The sequence below is a fragment of the Peromyscus californicus genome, unplaced genomic scaffold (genome assembly GCF_007827085.1).
Source record: "Peromyscus californicus insignis strain IS unplaced genomic scaffold, ASM782708v3 Scaffold_9__1_contigs__length_137607984, whole genome shotgun sequence".
Lineage (NCBI taxonomy): Eukaryota > Metazoa > Chordata > Mammalia > Rodentia > Cricetidae > Peromyscus > Peromyscus californicus.
This window is the reverse complement of record NW_026294617.1, coordinates 46,637,791-46,652,057: the sequence shown is the minus strand read 5'-3', so window position 1 is coordinate 46,652,057 and position 14,267 is coordinate 46,637,791. Positions and strand designations below refer to the sequence as shown.

Here is a 14,267-nt window from a genome sequence, read left to right as displayed (position 1 = left end):
AAACAAACAAACCTTTACCATTGTTACACAGATACATACATCAGATGTTCTCTGATAGAAATGATACTTGTATCCCATGCAGTAAGTTTCCAATGTTAAGTTCCAGACTGCTAATAATCAGCTAACTTTACATCTAAACCTTCCTATGTTTTGTAGGACTATTAAGGGATTTTAATTCAGTCTTTAAAACAGGAATTCATGTAATTTAGCCATAGCCCAAGTAACTAAGGGAAAAACCGCTCAGATTCAGTTACTTTTGTACTATTGTGCAGAATAACTAGGTTGTAATTCTTACAGAACAGTAGGTTGACTGTAACTGGTAATTAGCACTATTCTAGGGAGAAATGTAGGTAATTTAAAGTTTGCTACTAGCTAATAGTATAAACAAATAAAAAGACAAATTATTTCTAAGTACTTTACAAATAACCTCATCAGAGAGTTTGCTTTCAATTAATGTGTCAATTAACATAATTCTTAACTTCTCATTAAATGAGGAAAATATACCTGTCGAGGGCACTAAAATTAATAAAACTGCACTTAAAAAGGGTGGGGTCACCCGTCGTGGTGGTGCTCGCCTTTGATCCCAGCACTCTGGAGGCAGAGGTAGGCGGATCTCTGTGAGTTCGAGGCCAACCCGGTCTACAGAGCGAGATCCAGGATAGCCAGGGCTACACAGAGAAACCCTGTCTCGGAAAAACAAACAAACACAAAAGCAAACAAACAAAAGACAAAACAAACAAACAAAAGGTGGGGGGCTCAACCAGAACCTTGATGTGATGTAAAAATGACACCCCTCTTCTCGGGAACAATAGAGGAATGAGTCTGGTTAGATGTAACGGATGATCTCTTTGCTACGAGTAACCGAATAGAGATGTCCTAGAAAACCCAAGCATTCAAACGACAGGGACTAGCTGCTAGGAAGAGGAGCTGAGGTTCTAGTCGGTGCTGTGAGAGTCCTGGCAGCGGTTCAAGGAGGTGGCTCTGTAGGAGAGAGCACTTGCCATCAAGACCGACAACCTGAATTCCACCTCTGCAACCCGTGTGGTGGTGCATACACACCCAGACACGTGCATGCGTACAGACAGAGAGGGACAGACAGACAGACAGACAGAGAGAATAAACACACAAATAAGTAAATAAAATAGAAAATATTTTAAAGAGTCAAGGCAGTTGCCTTCCAAAATGGTACTTCCTTGGAAGGCAGCTTCTCAAGAAGCTGAACACATGCCTGTATGCGTATGATCCAGTCCCACTCTCACATATGTACGTATAAAGGTTCACATAAAGATTTATGCATAACTGGCCATAGCAATTTTACATATGACAGCTAAAAACGAGAACTAATCCAAGTGCCCATCACCAGGAATACGCATATCAAAAACGTAAGTCAACTTATAGTACAAAAATCAGGCCAATGATTACCATGGAAGAAGACAGGGGTAATGCAAAGAGACATAGAGACACTCTTGGGGGTGATGGACCCAAGACTTTGATTTTGGTGGTGGTTTCACAGCTGTGTCGAAAGTCAGGCAAGTATTATAGAGAACATTTAACTTTACGTTATAAATATATCAGCTATAAATATGGGGTGACGATTATGTGTGTGTGGAAGAGGCAGTCAAAGGATGACCTCAGCATCAATCTTCACTTCCTCCCTTGTCTGAAACAGGCTCTCTCTGGTCATTGACTACTATGTACTCCATGCTAGTTGGCCCACGTGCTCACCACGGTTCTGGCTCCGCCTCCTATCTCACCGTGAGAGCGCTGAGATTATATGCACGGACTACCATAGCTGGCTTTACCCAATGAGCCAAATGCCCAGCCTAACAAATGTGCTATTAGAGAAGAATACACAGGGTGGGGGTGGGGTTGTGTGTGTGAGGGAGGGGGGAGCAGAGCTTCCAGAGACAGGGTAAACATGAAAGATCACATATACCTAAGGAGGAATACCTTCATGACAAACCGTGAAGAAAGCAAAGCAAAGTGTTTTCCACTTGGAAAGGAAGACATGGAGGCAGTGGGGCCCTTCCACTACCCCACCTAGTGAAGGATCTAGGGAGTCCTGAGTAAGAAAATGAGTGGGCGGTACTGAACTGAAGTCCAGAGATAGATGCCAGGGAGGCCTGCATGGCCCACTGCATGGGAAAGCTGTCAAGAGACGGAAGATGAAATGGTTGTTTCCCTCAGGACTGTCCACACCAGTTCTCCAGAATAAAAAACAGGCAGGGAGATAAGAATTTAAGAAGAACACAAACTTCCAGGATCGAGGCTCCACCACCAATGTCCAGAACTATCTTTAGTCTGTATCTGGCCCTTCAGCTCAAGTTCATCAACAACTAGCCCATCCAGGAGGGAAGACAGGCCTCGGCAGGACAACACACGGGCAGGTCCAGTCTGGCGAGAGATGGCGCTCTCAGGGTAGCTGTGATCGTGAGGTTCCTCACATGCGACAAGCACAAGATGAGCCAGTGGAGGAGATATGACTGCAGAATACTTTAAACTTGCTGCTGGGGTTGGACCACCAGCGGTGATGGGGGTCTGTGAAGGAGTCTCCATCTCTAAGATGGTAGTCTCAATCGTAAGGTGAGGACTTTGGTTAAGGTCTGGGGTGTATGGTTGCTATAATATTTCTTCTTTCATTGGATAGATAAGAACCTCAGAGGATCAGGAGGTGTGGCCTTGGCAGAGTAAGTGTGTCACTGGGAGAGGGCTTTGAGATTTCAAAAGACTACTGCCATTTCAAGTTAGCTCCTTCTGCCTCCCGCTTGCGGTAAGAGATCTGAGCTCACAGGCTCTAAACCTCTGGAGTCATACACTCAAAATAAACTCTTCTATAAGTCACCACCCTGTTTGATCACAGCAACAGAAAAGTAACCAATTCTGTGGCTTACAGTCATCCGTAATTCCTGTTAGAGGCGATCCCATACCCTCTTCTAACCTCTGTGGGCACCAGGCATGCTCATGCTACACATGTATACGTCGCAGGCAAAATAGTCACACACATAAAATACAATAATAAAGCCAAAAAAATTATTCTAAACAATTCTCAACCCAAACCAAAGCAGTGTGGTAAGATCCCTATACTTCCTTCAGCTAGATTTCGTTTTTCTTCTCTCTGTCTCTCCCTCTCTCTCTTTCTTTGATACAAGATTTCTCTGTGTAGCCCTGGCTGTCCCGGAACTTGCTCTGTAGACCAGGCTGGCCTCAAACTCAGAGATCTGCCTGCCTCTGCTTCCTGAGTGCTGGGATTAAAAGCATGAGCCACCATGAGCTACCAAGATTTATGAGAGACCCCAAATAGTGGGGACTTATAAACAAGACCACGCCAGAACTGAGAAAACAGAGCAAAGGTGAGGGTAGGGGTGAGGGGTGCTGCCACTCTGCTGCAGGGAGGGTGGTCAGGCACAAGCTCTCAGAGCTGGTGAGAGCTGAACCGAGTCTGGAAGAATCTGAGGAACCAAACCGATTACTCAACTAAAGGGGTAACAGCAAGGACAAATGGTGAGGTGGCCCCTGGAGCACCTGGTAAAGAGCCTTCCCTTCCCTTTGCATCTTACCCCTCCTGCTCATGGATGCACGCAGCCCAATGAACGTGTTGACACACAACATTCTAAAGAGCATCCAAATACCGCTGGACTAGACCGTCTCCTTCAAGGTAGGCCTTCTACACCAACTATTCGCTGTTCTTAGGTTCCTGTACTTATGGTTGCTTATTCCAGGCAATGCTAAACAGGATGTGAATGGCGTTTTTAAAACTTTTCTAACAGGAACCCGCAGTAACAAACTCTAGACCATCACACAGTGCATAGACAAAAGCAAAGTCATAGAAACCAGCATGCTTTCTGTGGTTGCGGATGTACGCACTACAATGCTTCTAAGCATTATGGTAATTTCACGGATAACTTAGTTTGAAAGCACCAATCTAAGCAAACATGGAGTAACAGCTTTATCCAAACACAAACCAAAACCAGCCTGTGAAATGGTTCAGCAGGTTAAAGCACCACCATGCCTTGTGTCCAGTGCCTAATCCTCAGGGTCTATGTGAAGAAGGAACAGAGTCCCAAAGGTTTTTCTCTGACCTCTACATGTGGACCTTGGCACACACACACATCCCATATATATATATGGTGGATATATAGCATATAATACATATTATATATGTATATATATATATATGGAAACTTTTTAAAAAATAAAAATAAAAACGCAATGACTTCTAAAAATATCAAGAGCATATATTTTTAGGAGAGCTGGGGGCCTGGGAATCTGGGAAATTAGGAGGAAGAAACTCCAAATTGTTGATGAAGTGAGTGGGTACCTTAGGTTCTAGAGATGGGCCCAATAACGAAGCCACAACAACAAGGGCATTTGTGAGCACTGGGATGAGCAGACTGTCAGGCAAGCCTTTAAATGTCAAGTTCTCACAGGGCAGACAGTCTTCCCGTATCTCACCTTACCAGAATCTCAGCCCAGTTACAGCCATGTAACTGCTGATCTTCAATCATGGCTCAAATCCTGGGAATTTAATGGGGAAAGATGTTTCCTTTTGCCAGGGACAAGAAAGAGCAGTGGCTGTAATGGAAAGATTCCACGTCTGTTAGTGAGACATGGTAAACTTATAAACAGCTGGGATTATTAATTTAATAGGTCATCCCTCAAGGGACGCTAACCAATGGGCTCTGTCAACCAAGGGCGCTAACTGACAGAAACCGTGCCAATTCCTCTGCGAGACCCTGTTACCACCCTCACCCCTGAAGTCAAAAGTGCACGCACCCAATTTCCAGGAGCCCTGGAGATTCAGAGCGGCCAAATTACACCTGCAAGGCAAGCGTTTGCCTACACTGCCACACAGCTGCCGCACACAGAAAGCAGCTCATTTCAACTGTGCCCTTCAGCCCTATTTAGGGATATCACTAATGATTTCAAATTACAACTGTTGCTTTATCTCAAACAGTGATAAAAAGGGGGAGCTACATTCATGATGTTCTTCCTTTGAGTCATTTATCTGCTCTCCTCTCGGGCAGAAAGAAAAAAAAAAGATGTTGAGACAAGTACAAACCTGCCTGAGCTTATTATAGATGCAGCCCTCCTTCTCTCCCTCCTTCCCCTCCACGCCGGCACCCCTCCCTGTCTGGCTTTTCCTGAATTGAGGCAGTAGCCTCCGGTAAGGAACTATAAGTGGTTCTTTTATCAAAACAAGAAGGGATTCGCCGACAGGGAGTGAGTCAGGCAACAGAGGCAACAGCCCCCTCCCTCATTCTGGCAGTTCAATTCACCCGGTCCCTCCAGGTCAGCAATCGCTCAGGTTTCACGGAAGAAAGTCAGGAGGGCCTTTAATCCATCCAAATCCAGGAGCCGGGATGGAACACACCCGGTTGCCAGATCTGAGGTGTGGGCAGGCGACTGCGTGCATGTGCACAGGCGTGCACAGGCATAGCCCGGCTAAGGGCGAGACGTGAGTGAAACGCTGGAAGACCCACCAGGATGGACAAAGCCACAACTATTACAGTGTGAAATAGTCCCCGCAGGGGCTGGCTTCGGTGAGAAAATCTCCCTAGATTTATTTTCAGGCAAGTGACTCACAACCTAGTCCCCATAAGTAATTCCATCAAAATGAGTCGCTGGTTCCTCTAGCCCGACTTTCCGCTGCCCTCTGGCTGCCCCTCCCTTCTCTCCGCCCATCCTGTAAACCCAGACAGCTCACAGACAGCAAGCGTACCCCAGGGGAACAGGAGGCAGGCTCTCCGGCCCAGCCCCCACCCTTGGGAAAGGATGAATGGGGCCACCACCGGCGGGAGCGCGGAGAAGGGGCGTGTGGGCTGCGCGCGAGGTGTATACGCGGGTGTGCGCGCGTGGGCACGCACCCGGGCCAACTTACAGAGGTGGAGTTGGTCCTCGCCTGACCCTGGTTTCGCACCTCCTGCTCCCGGAACTGCAGCCCGGCCAGATGCTTTTCCAAAGCCTCCCAGTCCATCGGGGGCACCGGGGGCTCTTCCGGGACGCACGTCCCACCGTCCGGAGGCTGAACGCAGAGCCCCCCAGCTGCCCGGCCTCGGCCTCCGCGCCGGCTCCCGGGAGGCTGGGTCTTCTGGATGGCTCGGCGGGGAGCCCGGGAGGTGCTGGGCCGGCCGGCCACAACCACGTTGCCATTGTGCCTGAGGTCTTGGGGGTCGTGCGGGTGGAGGTTGCCGTTAGGCATCGGGGACGGCATGGTGGTGGTGGCGCTCTTGCCCTCGCTGCCGCTGCTGCAGATCCTGGCGCTCACGTCCCCGGGCTCCCGGGCCGGACAGCGGTCATCCCGATACCCTCGATCGTCCTCCTCTTCCTCCTCCTCTCCGTCCTCCTCCGGAGCCCACTCATCAATCACCTTCTTCTGGTAGACCGGGAAGGGCTCCTCATAGTCCTCCAGAGCAGACACCAAGTCCAGGCTGCCCCCCGGCGACGATGAGGATTTGCACTCGGAGCAAGGGGTCACTTTGGTGGAGTTGGACTGTGAGCTGGCGCGGCTGCTGCTGCTGCTGCTGCCGGCGTCACTGCCTAGATCCATCCCATCCTCTCGGTAATCCTGCGGGGAGGAGGCAGAGATAGTGAGTGGCCGGGTCGAGCCTGCTCCGGCCGCCCGCTGCCCGCCCCGACCTCCCCGCGCGCGCGGCGTCCGCTTGCCGTGAGGTACGTTCTCCCTAAGAGGCCTGGGGGCGGGAGCCAGCAGCAGCCTGAGCTGCCCCCACCCTTCCCCGCACAAGTTGACTTCCTCCGGGTAACTAACCCGCAAATTCGCAAAGGGGTGCGCAGCCACGGGCACGCACTTTTCACCCTCCTAGCCTAGGGGCGCGCGCGGACTTAGTGTTAACCATTTTGCGCCAGGCGCGTCCTAGCACTCCGCCCCAAGGATTCTCCCAGACACTTTCCCACTGAATTCTGATTCCCTGGGGGCGGGACCCGAGAAGAGGGAGGTAGAAACTGGTTTCGCACCTCGCTGGGGCACTGGGACCACCCCCCACCTGGCCCCGCCCCGCCCCGCCCCCTCCCGACAGCCGCCCGCAGCCCCGCGCCGGGCGAGCTCAGCTTTACTTTCTAAGGAACCGCAGTAGTCGCAGGGCGCATCCCGCCTGCGCGCCTCCTCGGCCGGTCCCTCTCGGGAAGGATGGGCACGGGGGGCGCTCTCGGCCCACTCCCGGCAGGATGGCACCCCTCAACTCCCGCTTCCGCCAAAGGTGTGCGGGGCCAGGACGCAGCGATAGTCGCTGCAGGCGCCGCCGCCCTGGGGGAGGGAGGACGCGCCCTCCCCGCGGCGGCGGCGGCGGCGGCAGAGCCGGTCCCGCCACGGAGCATGCCCAGAGGCTGCGGGGTGCGGCGCAGTCCGCTCTCCCGGTTTCCCCCGCCGGAGGCTGGAGCTAGAGGCCGGCTAGGAGAGCTCGGAAAGGCCGGAGGGCGGCGGGTGGGGACTACGCGCGCTAGGCTTGCAGACCTCGCCGAGAGTGAGCCGCGCCCTGGGGAGGGTGCCGTGTGCGTGAACGCACCTCAAGGCCTCTTCGCTGGCTTCTTTACCCACCCAAAGCCTCCTGGAGGGCCGCGCGGGCCCGGTGCCTCTCTGTCCACGCGGAAGTCCCCAAGTGACCCTGGAAAGGACCTCCTGTCCCCCTCACAAGCAAAAACACAAGCCGTTTGGGAGCTCAAGTGACCGGTGCCCAGTGGTCAGGCTCAGCATTTCCTTTCCACCTTCCTCCCTTGCCGCTTCCTCTCCCTTCACCGCGCCCTGGTATCCACTTCCAAGTTCAGGCAGTGGGTGGAACCTGTTGCTTTTGCTCACGTTTCCTTCCCCTTCCCAGCGACACTGAGGATGACCTCAGCGAGGTGTATGTACGGCTATGGGGTGGGGGTGGGCGTGGGGGTGAGCTGGGACTGTCATCTGGAGTGGAGGTCGGGAAGTGTGGTGGAGATTTATCTTGAAGGTGGGGGCCAAACATCCCTTCCGACCGAAGGGATCCAGAAGACAGTAAAGAAGAGGGAAAGGCAGTCCTGAGTGTTGGTGCCCCTGGCACACTGGCTGGCTTTGCTTCCTTGATTTTTTTTTTTCTTCTTCTTCAGGAAATTGAATCAAAGACAATCTATGGGGAGTTTTCCAGAACCACACACGAGCTACCTGAACTTGCCAACCCTTCTCTAGGAAGAGGGTTGATGTGAAAATATTTGCTTGGGAACTGTAGATGGGCTGCGGAATACCTTTTAAGGACTAAAAATTTCCTCTGAGCAGCTTTGCCCTTGTAAGAAGTGATTTAGGAAATGCCCTCCTCTGCAGTGAGGATGAAAGAATGCTTAACTCTACAATGGAATGGAGACAACCAGTTTCTTTGGACTTCCAGATTTAGGGCTGTAACTAATTTATTCCAGCAGGGGTTAGTCTGGACCAACCCCCCACCCTTGCTTGGCACCTTTCAAATGGAGGAGCAGAAGCATGCTTGGGATTCTTTGGTAGGGAGTGGCTGCCACCCTGGCCATTTAGGCTCTAGTGGGGACTTGGTGGAGAGACCCTTTGTCTCAGTGATTTCCTCTCCTTAGCTAAGCCCCTGGCCAGGAAATGTAAGCAACCCTTTTATTTGACTTGTCTGGAAGCAACAATCCTGTGAGTAACAGGAAAAGAGGCCTTTCTGGTCTGGCTAGCTCTTCAGTCAGGAGCCACTGGTTATGACTTAACATACAATTCACACTAACATCTGTAAACAGCCTGCTTAGGGCCCCAAATATGGTTTGCTATGAGGTTGCTGTGGACTGCTGGCTGCCATTGAGGGGTATGGCGGAGGTCCTGTATTCTGTGACATGCAGGGATGCATGGGAAGATCACCATGGGCCATGGCAAAGCTGAGATCAAGAAAGGCCACCTAGAGGGCTGGAGAAATGACTCAGTGAGTCAAGTGTTTTCAGTAAAAGCCAGGATCTGGGTGCTCTCTGTAACCCCAGCATGCGAGGGTGGGGGGTGGGGGGTTTTGGGGGTGGAGACATGCAAGATCCCTGATATTGAGAACCAGGCTACCCCAAACTGCAAGCCCTAGGTTCAGAGAGAGACCCTGTCTCAAAATAACGAACTAAATAAATAAATAAATAAATAAATAAATAAATAAATAAATAAGGTGAAGTAGCTGAGGATGTCATCCTGATGTCAACCTCTGGCCCCACACATTCCCACACAGGCAGGTATACCTGCATGCCCATGTGTGCACACATACAGACACCACACACATACACAGAGCTAGCTGCTCTGTGCCAGATGCATGTGGTCACATATTGATCTGTTGGGGTGACAGGAGCATTGTAGGGACAGTTCGGTTTTTAAACAGTAGGGCCTCTGGAGCCACCCACCCACACAGCTGGTACACTTACTCCGCAGCTGCTCAGATGGTCTGTGGTCAGGAAATAAAAAACAAAACCTAAATGAAACATTTGGCAAGGTAAACGCGCTGCCAAAAAATGCATGGTATTTTCAAAGCCAACTATAAACATCTTGGAATTATCTGTAATTTCATTTTCTTTTCTGACCAGATAAACTGGATCAGATCGGAAGTACCCAGTTTTCTTTTCCCCACTCTTCATGGAAAGTGCTTGGCCAGCCCAGTTACCCTTCTGTTTCCAGCCTGCCACCTCCTGCCAAGAACCCTCCCACTTTGGAACAGGAAGGCCTGCCAGCTTCAAGGCTGCAATAGTTAGCAGCTAGGTCCAGCAGGATGGAGAAATGATTTGCAAAGTCTTGTCTTCCTCTGTAGGGAGCCTTTCTCAGACATCAGAGATGTAGGACAGGAGAGAGTCCTACATCCAGAACCTTCTCCAACAATTCCAGTGTTGTCAATTTTGCCAACACTGTGCCGGAAGAGTCGATCCCTCTGGCACACCCACTGCCCTCACCCCAAGTATGCAGCCAAGAGTAGCCTTCCTAAAAGTGCAGATCTCTCCCTGACTACCAAAACTCCATGATGGTTGCCTCTAAAGAACCTGCTTCCCATGACTTCCAGCTTATTTTGACAATTTTTATTCATCCCAAGTCTCAGCCAACATGTCATTTCCTCCTGGATGGTTTGACTGCTTCACGCTGCTCACCTGGGTCAGAGGACACGTGTGACGCACATTGTCAATGACGCTGTTTAATCACTTTGCTTCTCGAATAGCCTCAGAGTAAGAACTACATTTTATGTTAAAGCTCAGGTCACACATCTGTATAAAAATAAGTGTACGTAGCCAGGCAGTGGTGACCCACGCCTTTAATCCCAGCACTCGGGTGGCAGAGCCAGGCGGATCTCTGTGAGTTCGAGGCCAGCCTGGTCTACAGAGGGAGATCCAGGACAGGCACCAAAACTACACAGAGAAACCCTGTCTTGAAAAACTAACTAACTAACTAACTAACTAAATAAGTGTATGTTTCATGAAACTCTTACTTTGTGAAAATCCTATTCTAGGGTGCTAGAGGTACAGTTCAACGGTTAGAAGAAGGCTGATCTAGCATACCAGAGGCTCTGAGTTCGATCCCCAAAGCCATCTGAAATGGGGTGGTGGTGACACTGGCTCAGGTGGAAGCTGGCATCTCAGGCCTTTCGACTCATCCCTGGCCTCAACCACTTGGGTTCCAAATTTTAGACCCAGTCTCAAAAATACTCTTCTAACTTATGTAAAACAAAGCCTAGTTATATCTTTATACTTTGCTATGGTGACTTTAAAATCCTTAAGTGGGATGGGGTTCCAGTGTGGAAGAGAAAATACTCTGAACTCCATGGACAGTTGGGCTGTGAAAAGAATAAAAGCTTGATAGACATTTGATGTTGGAGTTATTATTAATACTTTCTAATGCATTTGATCCTCAAATTTTCCATGAGGAAACTATTTTCTTACTCATTTGCTTGTGAAGAGGTCGAGGACAGTGACCTCATTTGCCCAGTGTCACAGACTGGTGAGGCAGGTGGCTGAGCCAGGACTTGACACTGGGTAGTTTGGATTTAGGATTCTTATTCCCTTATCTACAAGCTTAGTAGCTCTTGGTCCCGTGTGGATCGATTTACTAGGGAAAAAAAAAAATCTCAGAAAGGGTCTCCTTGTAGCATCCTCCGTCTATCGCTCTGTCTCCTACTTGGAAAGGCTCTGAGGGCCATGTTTGTGTCTGTGTCTAAAGCATTGGCAGGCACAGTGCTTGGCCTCTCTAAGTTCAGCAATATTCAACAAATTAGAGATTAAGCTGGAAAAGGAGGAGTACAGGGGCTGGAGAGATGGCTCAGTGGTTAAGAGTGTTTGCTGCTCTTGCAAGGACCCTGGATTCCATTTCCAGCATCCACATGGTTGCTCACAGTCTCTTTAACTCCAAAACCCACGTCTGGCCTCCAAGAGCATGGCATGTTCAAGGTACACATACATACATGAAGGCCAAACACTCATATGAATAAATTTAAAAAATGTTTTAAAGGAAGAGTACAGACACTTCATACTTCCTACTTCCTTCATGTAGAAAGGAAATACCATATTGCTGTTGGCACTGTGTGTTGAGTTCCTCCCTGTCTCCTAAACAAATCCTTTAAGGAGGAAGCCATCCAAGGTCAGTTTGGGGTATTCATTTGTCAGGGACTGGAAACTGGATTCATACTCAAACGGTGGGGCTGGGATGGTCACACACCTCAGGGCTAGTCCCGTTTCCAGGATTTTAATTTGCAGGGGTAGCCTCTGAGCAAAGATATGATTGACATGAGTCGTAAGGAGGGAAAGGATCGTTTGTAAAATCTCCATGCTAATTCTGAAATGATTAGCCCTGACACGGAACCTTCTTTACATTGTGGCATGTATAGGAAAAAAGAGCTGGCTAGCAAAGGGTCTGTGTTTCATCTTTATTATGTGAATTCCATGCAAGTCACACACAGGACACAGATGTTCGGCTGTTTCATCACCTGTGTATAGCTGTGGGGATATGGAACAGCTCTGCAGGGCGAAGTGTCCTAGATGTGGAACATCTGGGCCTTGTTCCCAGCCCAGTCTCTAAACAACTTTATGACCACAGTTTGTAGATGAAAGAGGATGGACTGCATGTTGAGGGCATTTGGCAAATAGCAGAGATTGGTTAACTGTCTGGAAGTAAATGAGCTTCTTCCAGTCTAAAGACCCTATGGATTTCATCCCAGAAAAGATGGGAAATGTGGTATAAAAATGTCTCTCAGTCTTTTTACCACCTTCCTTATCAAAAGATATCAAATTCATTTCTTGCATTAATCTAAAACCGAAGTATATGTCTGCTAAGCAGGTAGAGCCCCTTGGGTGCATGGTACATCCACAAGGAGTCAGTTTTCACTTACTAGCCTATCTGTGCATACATTTTGGAGATGGAGCCCCAAGTATATCTAAGATTATATTTCCTTTTCCCCCCAATGACAGTGCTATACTTTAATAGAAAAATTCGTTTAAAACTCACCTCTTGGGCCAGCAAGAGATGGCTCAGCAGATATAGGAACTTGCTACATTAACCTGGCAATGTGTTTGCTCCTGAAATACATGTACAGATGGAAGGAGAGAACCAATTCCATATTGTCCTCTGACTTCCAAACATACATCCCCCTCACCACACACAAATAATTATAATAAAATAAGAGTTAAAATATACATCTTAAAGGTTTTGATTCTCCACTAAATGATGTGATTGTACATTATACATTCTTCAATGACTAGAGCTAGACCAAATAGTACTTACAAAATAGATCCAGTGACATGCTTTCCAAATCTGATCCCAGGACCCCTAGACTGACGGACAGTTTGGGTCTTACAGAAATGGGGAGTGTGTGTGTTTATCAGGAAGATTACCAAGCATGCTTTGTAGGTATCAGTGAACAAAAAAGGCTAGGCTCAGCCAAGATAGCATCTTTATCAGAGAAAAGTCACATAAAGATGTCCATCAGGCCCTCACCTGCACAATAGGTCCCTGTCGGTGGAACCACTTGGCACTGTTCACATAGATGTCGAAGTCAATGGCACCTTCTGGGAATGTGCATTGTGCAATGCACACAACAGTATCCAGAGGCCCTGCTGAGAATCTGTTAGTAGGAACTTTGCTCTCTTTTGATGAGAACAGGAGAGGGAGTTTGCTGTACTTCTAATAAAGGAACGAACAAGTCAACTGCTTAAACTTTATTTTTGCAGAGGTTTTCTGCCATCATCTTCCACAGTCTTAAAGTCCACAGCAGTTTTGAAAAGGTAAGTCTGGAAGGAACCCTGAGCTAATTTGTTGTTGTTGTTGTTGTTTTGATTACTAGGAGGTGTAATTTAGGACAAGCTGGGGAAGGTTGTAGGTCACTTGATCCAAGGGCTCACAATGGCATCCCAAGTGATAGGCACAGAAGCCTGTGTCTTTTGACCCCAGGACAAGATAAGCTGCCTCTTTAAGCCTTTGGTTTCTCTGTCTTATGCATGCTGAAGAGCATCTTTGCAGGAGGCTCAGGGAGGTGAGAACTCTGTTCTTGTCACTTCATGATCCGACTTGGCTGCTGGCATTGCCATAGACAGTGGTCACAGCTTGGAGAGCAGAAGGGAACTTTGCCAAGAACCTTGGCACTGGATGTTAACATCCCTGCATTTACAGACAAGGCAGTCCCTGCAGCTCCCTGGCCCAGTGGCACCTTGTGAAAGGGAACTGTATGAAATTGTCTGAGCCTAGAAACTGCTGAAGCTTCATCTGTAAATGCACAGAGTGAGCACTAGGGCAACCGGGGAGGCCAGGGCAGAGTCATTGCACCAGTGAGCTGCACAGCCTGGCATACAGGCATGCAAGTTTCAAACTTAATACCAAAAGCAGGTTTATTCTTTTTGCCTATCACTGGATGGTCACTTGAACCTCAGTTCTTAGCTCTAGGCACCCAGAATTTGTCTGTAAAATCAGAGCTGAGGAACTGGCATCTTATAAGACTAGTGCGGCTGGTCCTGTTCCATCCCTGCTGTCTTGTGTGGATGGTCCTGCTCCATCCCTGCAGTCTTGAGGGCATGGTCCTGCTCTATCCCTGCTGTCTTGTGTGGATGGTCCTGCTCCATCCCTGCAGTCTTGAGGGGATGGTCCCACTCCATCCCTGCTATCTTGGCCTAATTGTCAACACTAAGTTTTCATTCTCCAAAGTGTCCCAGCCAACTTAGAAGGTAATTGTCAAGGGCTAAGTGAACTTTGGGAAAGATGTTCATTTTATCCAAATCTGCCCAGAATTTCAAATGAAGGTATGCATGTTTGGTGGCATTGCTCTGTCAATTGAAAGCTACTTGGTTTA

At 48.9% G+C, this 14,267-nt stretch overlaps 1 protein-coding gene and 1 long non-coding RNA gene across 4 annotated transcripts in view; one reads left to right on the top strand and one right to left on the bottom strand.

Annotated features, from left to right (window-relative positions):
- The window catches only part of Schip1 (schwannomin interacting protein 1), a 760,409-nt gene that overhangs the window by 129,365 nt on the left and 616,777 nt on the right, over window positions 1–14,267 (bottom strand). The window contains exons 1-2 of one of the 3 annotated variants that reach the window (XM_052730309.1): window positions 7,072–7,240; window positions 5,879–6,565 (exon numbers count right to left, since the gene is read on the bottom strand). In XM_052730309.1, coding sequence (XP_052586269.1) covers window positions 5,879–6,547 — 669 coding nt within the window. In that variant the 5' untranslated portion in view covers window positions 6,548–6,565; window positions 7,072–7,240. Of the gene's footprint in view, window positions 1–5,878; window positions 6,566–6,766; window positions 6,888–7,071; window positions 7,241–14,267 lie in introns of those variants that run through there. The other 2 variants (XM_052730310.1, XM_052730308.1) reach the window with 2 other exon arrangements.
- LOC128105303 (uncharacterized) lies at window positions 6,559–10,803 on the top strand. The gene is made up of 2 exons (XR_008216305.1): window positions 6,559–6,669; window positions 8,089–10,803. It is a non-coding gene; the product is annotated as an uncharacterized LOC128105303 (long non-coding RNA).